At 41.8% G+C, this 13,243-nt stretch overlaps 1 protein-coding gene across 3 annotated transcripts in view; it reads left to right on the forward strand.

Moving 5' to 3' along the window:
• Positions 1–13,243, forward strand: part of BIN2 (bridging integrator 2) — a 36,398-nt gene that overhangs the window by 16,570 nt on the left and 6,585 nt on the right. For 2 of the 3 annotated variants that reach the window (XM_020892969.2, XM_070454401.1), the window contains exons 3-9: positions 3,486–3,540; positions 3,835–3,929; positions 4,501–4,596; positions 7,312–7,419; positions 7,732–7,817; positions 9,130–9,205; positions 10,189–10,271. In XM_020892969.2, the coding sequence (XP_020748628.2) occupies positions 3,486–3,540; positions 3,835–3,929; positions 4,501–4,596; positions 7,312–7,419; positions 7,732–7,817; positions 9,130–9,205; positions 10,189–10,271 (599 nt within the window). The remainder of the gene's footprint in view (positions 1–3,485; positions 3,541–3,834; positions 3,930–4,500; positions 4,597–7,311; positions 7,420–7,731; positions 7,818–9,129; positions 9,206–10,188; positions 10,272–13,243) is intronic. The other variant, XM_070454402.1, reaches the window with a different exon arrangement.

Below are 13,243 nucleotides of genomic sequence, written 5' to 3' on the forward strand. Positions count from 1 at the left end.
GTTTGGTTCCTGATCCAGGGAGATCCCACATGGCGCCGGGCAACTAAGTCCGTGTGCCACAACTACTGAGCCCACATGCCTAGAGCCCATGTTCCACAAGAAGAGAAGCCACTGCATTGAGAAGCCCGAGCAACCAGAGAGTAGTCTCTGCTCATCACAACTAGAGGAAGCCCGCACACAGCAGCGAAGACCCAGCCAAAAGTAAATAAGTAAATTTAAAACCACATCTAACAATCCAGCTTCATCTTTCCCTCCTGGACCTCTATTAGATCAAGAACTGTCAACACTTGCCCAGGATTGGTCATGCTCTTATTTTGCTGAGTGTTTGTGCTTTCCTGAGTCCGTTTTTCTCTAGCAAGTTGGGAACCCCAGGACGGACTTCTCCATCCTCAGAACCCCAGTCTGTTAGGACAGAACTCTGTCTGCCTGAGTGCTTAGCACAAGCTTCCAGAGTGAGTGATTCATTAACTGAGGGCTGGGACTGTTTGTTTAAGGGATGGGAAGGCCGAACTTGGATTCTTTATGATGCCATCAAGAATTTTGCAAGGATTTAGAGGCTGGGAAAGATTGAAGGCAGGAGGAGAAAGGGACGACAAAGGATAAGATGGTTGGATGGCATCAACGACTCAATGGACATGAGTTTGAGTAAACTCCAGGAGTTGGTGATGAACAGGGAGGCCTGGAGTGCTGCAGTCCATGGGGTCGCAAAGAGTTGGACACAACTGAGCAATTGAACTGAACTGAGAGAGCAGAAGCGATAAAATTATAATATTTAGAGCCAGAATTAACATGTAGAGCTAGGCTTAGTTGATATTTATAGATGAGGAAATTAAAGCCAGAGAAGTAGAATAACTTGCTAGTTGGTGGCAGAAACAAGTTTTTGACTTCCAGACAAGTGGGAGGCTAAGACTGTCAGAGCCCCATCTGTCCGGAGAGAAAAAAGATGCTGTGATTATTCAGCCTGGAGATATTATTTCAGGTCAAAGAAATAAAATGACACCGGTCCTGTCCCATGTCTCTACCACCCACTACCACCACCGCACAAACTCTCTCTCTTCATCTCCCGAAAGGAAAGAGCAGGAGCATACAGGAAGAAGTTAGACCAAGACACTTGATCTAAAACACAGAAATGGAGTTGGGCTTTTGTGAGGTGCAGTGGAGGGCAGAAGCATTCCCATCTTAAGGACAATGGTATAAATAGTACCCTTAGTTTTGAACAATGTACATATAACCTGCATTATCATACATGGTAGCCTTGATTACTAATCTGATTTTTCAGGTCATATAATATCTAATGGGATAAAAAATTAACAATTTCATTTGTAGAAATTATACAAGATAGTTTAACAGTTTTTATTACTCACATTTGTATTCTGGAGACCAAATCTTCATGGTAAAGTAAAAAGTTGAGACCATGTTGTTTTCTTTCAAAAATGAAATTAAAATCCTTGTTAACTTATATAATCCTCCAATCTCTTTCAAATCATGGTTATCACATTTTCAAAACTCTCAAAGTTATACCCACCTACCATATCCATGTTTAAAACATATTATGTACATCTTAGACTGTTTAAACATTTTTCTGTGAATGACAAAGCAAAGAGGAAGTGAGACATCTTTCCTGGTGAATGCTGTTTCTGAATTTTGTTAACTGAATCTGTCTCTATCACACTATTAAAAGCACTTTCTCAAGGTCACCCATGACCTCCAATTACCAGGTTCAGTGATTTACTGATTCTTCTTGCATTCTAACCTCTCTGTTGTATCTTACCCTTCTCCTGTCAGGATATTCCCTTGATCCTTGTTTGCTATGCCACACATATGATCCCAGTTCTTCTCCCACCCATCTGATGGCGCCTCAGATTCCCTTGAGACCATCTGTGTCTTTGTGTCCCTTGAGCCCTGCCATGCAGCCCCTTGAAAAAGACTTTTAGCCTGAGGTGTGGTCAAGAGTTTGAACTGGCTTAGAGGTGAGCTCTGGAGGCAAGAAGATGGATGATTATCATCTAGCTTCCTTTGTTTAGTTGACCAAGTAGACCTAGTTTTTCTGCTGCTGAAATTAAGTAATAATGATTTTTCCCACAAACAGTTCCACAGTTTAAAACTTTCAAATTATTAGATAGAATTTTCTGAGTTTTCATCTTTTTTCTCTTAACTTTTTGATACTCTTGGTATACTCAACAGCCTACCTATAATGAACATAAGTGAATAAAACAAGCAAACATGCTCACAAGTATTTTTATGATGTACTGCAAAATGCCTTTTAGCTCAGATCATCTGAACGGAGGATCACTGCACGGGTCTGCAGGCCTGGCTCTGTTGGATACCCTTTACATGGGCTGTCCATCCAGTCCCACACTCCAAATGTTGGGAGTGTCAGTCTCCAAAATGCTGACGGCCTGGGGTCAAAATTCCTTCTCACTCAATTCCTAGAAACTAGAATTCACACAGAGGAAGGAGTCCAGGTGGAATGGGTCTCAGACAACACCATGAGGAACAATTGAGGAGGCCTATGAAAAAGAAGACCATGTGAAATATGTCTTCAAAGCTGTGTGTAAGAGAGACTAGTCTGCTCTGAATACAGAAGACCAACCTAGGACCAGTGGGGAGACGTTGTAAGAGAGCTATTAAAGAATGAACTGCAAACACAACCTTGTAAATCAACCTTACTCCAATAAAAATTAATTAAAAAAAAAAACAACTATACTTTGGTTAGTGGTAAACAGTCCGCCTGCCAATGCAGGAGATGTATGAGATGCGAGTTTGATCTCTGGGTAGGGAAGACCCCCTGGGGAAGGATATGGCAACCCACTCCAGTATTCTTGCCTGGGAAATCCCATGGACAGAGGAGCCTGGTGGGCTATAGTCCATGAGGTCACAAAGAGTCGGACACGACTGAGCAACAGAGCCCATACATTGGTCAAAATCTTCCTGGAGATGACACAATTTAGTCTCATGACAGTGAACCTAAATTTTCATAAGACCTACATATAATTACACCTGGTAAAGAGTGTTGTTGATTAAAACATAAATACCAAAAGAAAAAAGGAAGTGCAGGGAAGGACAGGAGTGGCCTGTGTCAAGAGTACAAAGAAAGAAGAGAGCCTGGTGTCTGCAGAAAATGGTAGCAGTTTATCTACCCAGAGAGGACAGAGTCAGCTAGAGGGTCACACAGACAGTGTCACATAGGACCCTTAAATTCCAGCAGAGGAATTTGGGTGGGGGTTCTCGTTCACTGGGGAGAACAAACCGAGGAAAAAAGACATGCCAGTGCAGTGGGAGCTGTTTCGCAACTTAAAATTTGTCCCAAAGCAGACAACCTACAACTTCTTGATAAAGAGACTAGAAGCTGATATATAGCATTTGCAAATGTTTGAAGAAATTCCAGGACTGATTTCTGCTTTTAACCTACTTTTCAACCTTAACCCCTAGAGCATATTTCCAGATGTATCTCTTTAGTCATCAGAGGCACTTCTCCCTTTCAGGCAGAAGGTCATAAGCTATACAAGGACCTGAAGAACTTCCTCAGTGCAGTCAAAGGTGAGTATCAGGGAGCACAGGGGGATCCAGATGGTGTTTATGCAGCTACTAAGAGGTCTAGGGGATGGAAAAAAAACAGCTGTACTCGGGCTTTTCATCACTTGCCTGTGCCTGACCCCTGGAACTTTGTGGACCAAGGAAGAGTAACTTTTCCTATCCAACCCCACCCAGCTTCCCTCACTGACAGCCCAAACCTACGGAGTTTGCCCTTTTGGATTAGCCCCGTTGATTTGCCTGTCACCTATATGATTATGTCAGACTACTTTATGGTAGCACTGAGTTCTCTCCTTTCAGTGATGCATGAAAGTTCAAAGAGAGTGTCAGAAACCCTGCAGGAGATCTACAGCAGCAAGTGGGATGGTCATGAGGAGCTGAAGGCCATCGTGGCGGTAAGAGTATTCTGGGCTTTACAGTTCTTCAAGTCACCCTACCCTCATCTCAGCCCCATCCCAGCTTCTCTGTCCAAGCAAACAGAAGAACAAAGGAGCCAATTCACACCGTTTATTTGTATAGCCATGGTCACAGGTGGTAGGAAGGAGCTGTAACTATGAAGGTAAAAGCAAGTTTTCCCTCATCTGTGGATACCTCTTGTTTATCCTCTGCCTCTCTTGAAAACCTTAGAAAGTTTTACCTACACAAAACTCAGTTGGTTGTTTTTGAAAACTAACTTTATGCAGTCATTTGCTCCCAAACTTCCCTATCCTTCAAACTCTAGAGTCCAAGACTGTTCTTCATTCTAAGGATTCTAATCCCTAGAATGTATGTCCAGTCTCTTATAGCTCTTCCCTAAGGAAGAGCTGTTTCTTCATCTGACTTTTCCCCAGAGTTCAAAATGACCTTTTAAAAATATTGGTGCTCCCTAAGGAAGTTTGTCGCAGGAAGAATTGGGATATTTCCCTGGAATGAAGTTGCTGTTGAGAAGCGGGGCCCTTACCACTGCCCTCTGCCTCTATCCTACAGAATAATGATCTCCTTTGGGAAGACTATGAAGAGAAACTAGCTGACCAGGCTTTGAGGACCATGGAAAACTATGTGGCCCAGTTCAGTGAGATTAAGGTAATCAGTTTACATGAGATTAAGGTAATCAGTTTACAGCATTGAGGATGGGTTATGAGTGGCCCATGTAAGTTAGAAGACATGATCTCCAGGGAAGATCCCCTGGAGAAGAGAATGGCAGTCCACTCCAGTATTCTTGCCTGGAGAATTTCATGGACAGAGGAGCCTGGTAGGCACCGGTCTGGGGAATCACAAAGACTCGGACTTGACTGAGTGACGTCTCTTTCAGTTTCACTTGGGTAAAAGTACAGGTAGAGTTAGAGCCCATGGTTAGGAATGAAGTTGGGTAGGTTAGGAAAAAGATTGAAAGTTGAGGGTTTACACAAGAGGTTAGGGTGAAGAGTTAGAGATAGTGTAAAGATTACATTTAGATTTAGATTTCAGTGAACTAGATTTGGGCTGGTTTTGAATTAGATCCAGGTCAGAGCATCCTTTTTTGTTGTGAGAAATAGCTGGTGGGACTAAAGATATTTATTGTAGAGAAGAGAAAACTTAGAGGAGTCATAGTAATTATCTTCAAATATTTGAAAGCCTGTTAGGTAAAAGAGGACTTCAGCCTGTTCTAAACTGTTCCAGAAAGTAGAATTAGAATTCATTAATTCATTCAACTCATATTTATTAAACATCTACTCTGTTGAGCACTGTGCTGGTTTTAGATTAATATAAGAAGAAATTAAAGGAAGCCTCACTTAAATTTCTCATAGCTAAAGCTTTCCAAAAAAGAAATGAAATCTACTGAGAGATAGTGAGTTGTCTATTCTCTGTTCAAGCAGAAGTCTAACTACTTCTTATCTTGGATATTGTAGATAAGCTTTGTGAACTAAATAGGAAGTTGGGTCAGATAATTAACAAGATCCTTTCAAGTTCTGTGGTTGAGAGAACAAGACAAAGCCATTACCATGATTTGCCTCTCTCTAGTGTAATTTGTAGTTGGTATGAGATTGAGTAGATGTTCTCTCAGAGCTCGTAATAGTTTGCCATTTTTATTATTATGCTTTAGGATTTTCAAGCTACTTTATATTCAGCATTTGATTTTTAAAATAACACGATGGGGCAGCTGGACTTCCCTGGTATCTCAGTTCCGTCACTGAGTCATGTCTAACTCTTTGCAACCCCATGGACTACAGCACGCCAGGCCTCCCTGTCCATCACCAACTCCTGGAGTTTACCCAAACTCATGTCCATTGAGTCGGTGATGCCATCCAACCATCTCATCCTCTGTTGTCCCCTTTTCCTCCCGCCTTCAATCTTTCCCAGCATCAGGGTCTTTTCAAACAAGTCAGTTCTTCATATCAGGTGGCCAAAGTATTGGAACTTCAGCTTCAGCATCAGTCCTTTCAATGAGTATTCAGGACTGATATCCTTTAGGATTCTTAAAGAAATGGGAATACCAGACCACCTGACCTGCCTCCTGAGAAATCTGTATGTAACAGTTAGAACCTGACATGGAACAACAGATTGGTTGCAGATCGGAAAAGGAGTACATCAAGGCTGTATATTGTCACCCTGCTTCTTTAACTTACATGCAGAGTACATCATTAGAAATGCTGGGCTGGATGAAGTACAAGCTGGAATCAAGATTGCTGGGAGATATAACAATAACCTCAGATATGCATATGACACCACCCTTTTGGCAGAAAGTGAAGAAGAACTAAAGAGCCTCTTGATGAAAGTGAAAGAGGAGAGTGAAAAAGTTGGCTTAAAACTCAGCATTCAGAAAACAAAGGTCATGGCATCCGGTCCCATCACTTCATGGCGAATAGATGGGGAAACAGTGGAAACAGTGAGAGACTTTATTTTGGGGGGCTCCAAAATTACTGCAGATGGTGACTGCAGCCATGAAATTAAAAGACACTTGCTCCTTGGAAGAAGATTTATGACCAACCTAGACAGCATATTCAAAAGCAGAGACATTACTTTGCGAACAAAGGGCCATCTAGTCAAAGCTATGGTTTTTCCAGTAGTCATGTATGGATGCGAGAGTTGGACTATATAGAAAACTGAGCACTGAAGAACTGATGCTTTTGAACTGTGGTGTTGGAGAAGACTCTTGAGAGTCCCTTGGACTGCAAGGAGATCCAACCAGTCCATCCTAAAGGAAATCAGCCCTTGGTGGCTCAGCGGTAAAGAGTTCACTGGCCAGTGCAGGAGACATGCGTTCAATCCCTGGATCAGGAGGATCCCCGGAAGAGGAAACGGCAACCCACTCCAGTGTTCTTGCCTGAGAAGTCCTATGGACAGAGGAGCCTGGCGGGCTACAGTCCATGTGGTCACAAAAGTCAGACACAACTGAGCAACTAAACAACAACAGGGCAGATGAGGCTACTGAGGCTCCAAGACGCATGCCTTGCCCTGGGTGACAAGGCTAATAAATGGAAGCGTTGGGAGTAAAACCCCAAAACTCCTGACTTTCAATTTAGTATGTTTCTCAAGGCCATTTCTTCTGGGTGCTGAACCAGTTTCTAATAGAGTCGTAGGACATGTTGCAGTTCAGTATAGGCTTCCAGGTGCTCTGGGGGATTGCCCCCTACTCTCTCCCCCTGAGAATTCCCCATTCTTTCCAGATAATGAGGGAGATCCCTGAGCACAAAACCCTGTTAGAAAGTGCAATAAAAATTGATAATAGGACAGGAATGCTGCCTCTGATACTCTGTTACCAACATCCTGGCCACTTAAAAGTGAGTATCAAGGTCCTCTCTCTTGACTCTGGGTTAGGAAAGAATCGCCAAGAGGGGCCGGAAGCTCGTGGACTACGACAGTGCCCGACATCACCTGGAGGCGGTACAGAATGCCAAAAAGAAAGATGAGGCCAAGACAGCCAAGGTAAAAAAAAACAAACCCTGGTAAAACCCTTCCTGCCCTCCCTTTCCCCACAATTTTGGCAGGTGGTTGAGCCAAGTTCGGTTTAGGAAATGAAAAATTCAGCCTCCAGTGTCTTGAAGGAAATCCTGTTTCCTCTGACACCAATGCTCTCAGGATAGTCAGACTCAAGGCTGGGGAGGACACAGGTCTGGGGAAGGAGAGGCATATTTCCTAGTAAGCCTAGTTCCTGAAAAAATGCAGAAGAGAGAGGAAGCAATCTCTAGCTTTGGGTTCAGAAATAAGGGGAATTGGTCTGTCTCTCTTACTACCTAGGCAGAGGAAGAGTTCAACAAAGCCCAGGTTGTATTTGAAGATCTGAACCAGGAACTACTAGAGGAGCTGCCTGTCCTTTATAACAGGTAATGACTGAGTTTCAGAAGAGGGCTGGATCCCAGGCCCCGGGCAGCCCAAACATGTTGCCTCCTGAAAAGAGCCCTGGTCCAAGAATGGAATGTTGCTTCAGCCCTGCTCCTAACCTGCTGGGGTTATTAGGCTCACCGCCTTATCTCTGGACCTTGATTCCTTCATCTGCAATTCAGAGATTCTTTGCCCTACCAGCTTTTCCGGGTTTAAAGACAAGATGTCTCTTAGGTAGGAGAGATCTTGGCAAATAAAGTGCTGTCATCATGCTTGCTAGGAGTATCTGGTTTTATGCTTGAGTGTGTATTGTTTTAAACAATCTTGGTTCGTGAACATCTATATTCACATAGAAGATAAATCATGGGGTGAGTGTTAACATTAATGAAGATGCTTTTGCTTCACAGTAGGTAAAAATGTTTTAGATATAAATTTCCCACATTGGAAGAGGAATCTGATCAGAAGTTCTATTTGTATCCAATTTTCTTTTCATTGTACAAGATATGCTTTAATGCAGTTGTAGTCAGAGTATTTTATATTGTCACTTTATATTAGTCTATGAATGAGGGATCCTTTTAATGACTACATGTATTCTAAAATATTAATTATGTGATTCCTAATTTAAACAGAATTGAAATTTAATAGTTTCTTTAAATGTAAACTTCCACAGTTCATTTACAGTAGAATTTCATTAATGTACATACAGCTGCATAGACATCCAAGTACCACATACTGAGAAAGAATACTTATTATAATTATAGCTGTATGGCCTTATACATCACTTCTAAAATTCTTCAAAGCACTTTCACATCTACTTCAGTATCTGAAGAGCCTGAATCAGATAACTTCATTCACACATGCTGAGTCACTTTAGTTGTGTCCAACTCTTTGCAACCCTGTGGATTGTAATCCTCCAGGCTCCTCTGTCCATGGGATTCTCCATGCAAGGATACTGGAGTGGGTCACCATGCCCTTCCCAGGGGCTCTTCCCAACCCAGGGTTTGAACCCATGTCTCCTGTGGCTCCTGCATTGCAGGCAGATTCTTTACCTCTGAGCCACTGGGAAACTTCATTGAATAGAGATTTGTTATACTTTGGTGTCATGTCTCCCCTGCCGTCCCACTCTTGAGAGTCTAATGTACTCCTGTCCTGGCTTTGACGAATCCAGGTCCCAACATCCTGAGTCTAGGCCATGGAGTACTTTTCTGTGAGGAGCCCGGCAGTGGCTGGCTTTGGCTTATGCATCTACCTTATACTTCAACAGAGACTTCCTTTACCAGCACTTACTGTACGTGTTCTTTTGCTTCCTGATAGTCGTATTGGCTGTTATGTGACCATCTTCCAAAACATTTCCAACCTGAGGGATGTCTTCTACAGGGAAATGAGCAAGGTGAGAAACATCTGGCCAACTTAGACACCTGAAAGTGTTAGTCACTCAGTCATGCCCAACTCTTTGCAACTCCATGGACTGTAGCCTGCCAGGCTCTTCTGTCCATGGAATTCTCCAGGCAAGAGTACTGGAGTGGATTGCCATTCCCTTCTTCCAAGGATCTTCCTGACCCAGAGATTGAACTCGGGTCTCCTGCATTGCAGGCAGATTTCTTTACCATCTGAGCCACCAGAGAAGCCCGTTTAGACACCTAGGAGGGTTTTTCTAATAAATATGAAGGTCACTTTAATTTCCATAACTTCATTAAATAGCCATATTGGCATCACAGATGTTTACTTTTTTCTCATGGTGAAATAACAGCACTTGATGGACTGTGCTGCTCCATTAACAACTGAATGGTCTCCAAACGAGTTTCAGGTGCACCAAGGAGATTAGGACTATAGAAGGAACAGCTGAAGTGAGGAACTGAATTGTGCAATCTTTGTCTTCTGTTGCTGGGGAGTGGAGGCGGTGTTTAAACATAGCTCAGTTTCTCAGGTCATTGGTCTTGAAAAGGGCCAGTCCTATTTAGTGATGGGCAGCCATGGAACATGACCTCATGGGGTCTTTTCTAGTCCTGCAATTCCAAGACACCTTGCTGTTACAGTATGAATTATATTCACATCCATATCCACACATGTTCCTCTCCACAGTTTCTTTGGCTAAATTATGGTTTGCCTAGTTGATATTACAATGACTTTTTGTTCCCTGGGTCACCTGAGAGAAACTAGAATCTCAAATCAATATCAGATATCAAGGACCTAGCCTTGAGAGAACTGCCAGTCTGACAGAAAAGACAGAAATTAAGACACAACTGAGACACTAATGCAAAAGAGATGAGGAATTTTATCATTTAGGGTAGGAAGGTTTTATTTTGGGGAGAGAAGGAATTTGTTGGTCCCAGGTTCCCACGTGGCTAATATCTCCTCTCTTGCTTGCTCCAGCTGAACCACAATCTCTACGAGGTGATGAGCAAACTGGAGAAGCAACATTCCGACAAAGTCTTTGTGGTGAAGGGACTCTCAAGGTGAGCTGCTTCTGAGACTCATTTCTGTTTGGTTTGTCCTGTGTGTGAACACATTCAGCACTCTCATCTCTGATCCCAAATCCTGACCTTTCCTTTGTGTCCAAGTACATAATATTGTTTTTTGTTTGTGCTATACCCCTAAATAAATTATGTTTCTTTTATGAAATACTTCAATGATAACTAAAGATATAAAGAATAGTACAACAAATAGCCATATACCCATCACCAAATTTAAGAAATCAACTAATGAATTCCCTGGTGGCTCAGTGGATAGGAGTCCGCCTGCCAATGAAAGGGACACAGGTTCGATCCCTGGTCCAGGAAGATCCCACATACTGCAGAGCAAGTAAGCCCACGTGCCACAACTACTGAAGCCAACAAACCACAACGAAGAGTAGCCCCCACTTCTCCACAGCTAGAGAAAGCCTGTGTGCAGCAGCAAAGAGTGATGCAACCAAAACTGAATAGATAAATAAAAACTTTTTACAGGAAAAAATAATATACATAATTAAATCTCCCAGTGTCCCTTTCCCATTCACTTTCTCTTCCTGTCCCCCAGCAAGGGTAACCACTGCCTTAAATTTTAGTATTTATTATCCACATGCATGTTTTTTTACTTTGATTATACATATATGTGAATACACAAAAATACTATTTTGCATGTTTTTTTCAATTTTGCATGTTTTAAAATTTTATTTAAATATAATTATACTGTATATATTCTTTTGTTCTCTTAGTATTGTTTTTGAGATTTACTTATCCTTGTTGCTACATGTTGTTAGCGCTGATCTTTCCTTTTCATAATTGTGATGGATGTTACTGTATGGCTAGTTCACAATCTGTTTATCTGAACTGTTAGTGGACATTGACATTGCCTTCCAGTTTTATGCTATTACAAATAATGGTGCGATGAATGTGTTTTACATTTCTCCTTGTATGAATATTATTATGAGTTTCTTTAGGTTGTACTGGGAGTGGAATTGCTGACTCATAGAGTCTGTACATTTGGGTTCCTTCAGCCTTACGAGACATTACCATTGCCAAATTGCTCTCCAAAGCCATTGTCCCAATTTACAGCCCACCGGCAGTGAGTTAAAGCCCCATTGCTGCATATTCTTGCTACATGTGACATTGTCAGACTTCTTAATTTTTCCAAGGAAATGGGTATGAAATGGAATTTTTTGCAGTTTTAATTACGTCTCCACAATGGCTGGTTAACTTAAATATCTGTTCATGTTATTGACCTTTTAAGGTTCCTATTCTGTGACTTTCATGTTTATCCTTTATTCACATTTTTCATGTAGATTGTTTACTTTTTTTAAAAAATTGATTTATATGAGGTGGGTTTTTTTGTATATCCTGGATATTAATCCTTTGGTGATACACATTGCAAATACCTTTTCTTAACCTGTCATGACCTGCTTTCCTGTGTGTGTCAATGTGGTATGTCTGTTACCTTCATAATGTGATCACTTTCTTATTCTAAAGCCTTTTAAGTTTTATTAAGTTCTTTTTATGCACAAGGTTTTATGCTGAGAGTTAGGGATCCAGAGACATAGGTGACTTGTCTTTTCCCTGAAGTGACTTATAAAAGTTGGAAGGACACAACATGTGCTTAAGAAAACAAGACAATATAAAATTACACATACTAAGCACCTAAGGAGACCAGTTAGGGATTCCAAGAGTTAAGTGATTGCAATATGCAGATAGATGGTCAGGGAAGACTTTGAGGAGGTGCTGAAACTGAGTTTGAGATTTGAAGAAAGAATGGGGCTCAGTATGTTGTTTGTATTTGATATTTGTACTGTTCATTTAGCAGTCAGTTATAGACTATTAAAAAGAATACCTAATGGGCCAATATAGACTTCCCTTTTCCAAAAACTCTATTTCTTCTCTTCCCAGCATTGAAAACCAGAGTTCTCTCTAAGTGTCCATTCATCTGAAATTAACCATCACTTACACCAAGATGTCCTAGAACCTTGCAGAGAAATCTGATCTTTTCCTGCTATATCCTGGGCCTTCTAAACCTGCTGACCCATAAAATGCTAGTGCTAGAAAGAACCTTATGTCACTTAGTTTATCTTACATCAGAAACTCCCACAGGGCTGGAACTAAATTATTCCCTTTCTCTTCCTATCACTCTCTCCCATCCTTGAACCCAGGATACAGCACGTAGTTGCTACACATCAAGCAAATATTTGTGGGTTGCTTAATCAGGTAGTGGCTGGTACCCAGGAGACTCTTAAGGAGATGAGTAGGAGTTAATTTGATGTTGGCTGTAGATACTCAGCACAGTATCCAGCATACTCAATAAATGTTGTAGTCAGTTTTCGTTGTTCATGGTCGTTTTGTTTTAGAAATCACCACAAGCACTGAATTAGTGAATACTGACCCACTGCTCCTAGGGGAAACATGGGGTTAGGTTCCTAGGAGCCCCTGGTCCCAACATTTTCATCAAGCGAACCATACAGAACCTTTCTTGTATATTTGTTTAAAGACATCTTATTTAATATATATTGTTGATTCATTCATATTGGAAGAAGGCAATGGCAATCCACTCCAGTATTCTTGCCTGGAGAATCCCAGGGATGGGGGAGCCTGGTGGGCTGCCATCTATGGGTTCGCACAGAGACGGACATGACTGAAGCGACTTAGCAGCAGCAGCAGCAGCATTCATGTTGAACCCACAGCCACCAGCACTATAACTCATGCCTGAATGAAGTTTATCTTAACATATGTATTTTCTCTGGAAGGCACATCACAGACTTTCTGTTCTCAAACAGCACTTTGGCACTGTACTTGGAGGCCATTTTAAGTAGCAAAATCACCAAAGAAAAGCACAACAATGTGTAAAAACTTGGCAAACAGGACATATTTGCACTAAGAGAGTTAAAACAGGAAGGCAGAGGCTTGCCTTGTTAGACCTCAGTTGGGAGAGTACTGGTCAGGCAATCACTCTTCTATAGCCGGCA

This window comes from Odocoileus virginianus, chromosome 24 (genome assembly GCF_023699985.2).
Source record: "Odocoileus virginianus isolate 20LAN1187 ecotype Illinois chromosome 24, Ovbor_1.2, whole genome shotgun sequence".
NCBI lineage: Eukaryota > Metazoa > Chordata > Mammalia > Artiodactyla > Cervidae > Odocoileus > Odocoileus virginianus.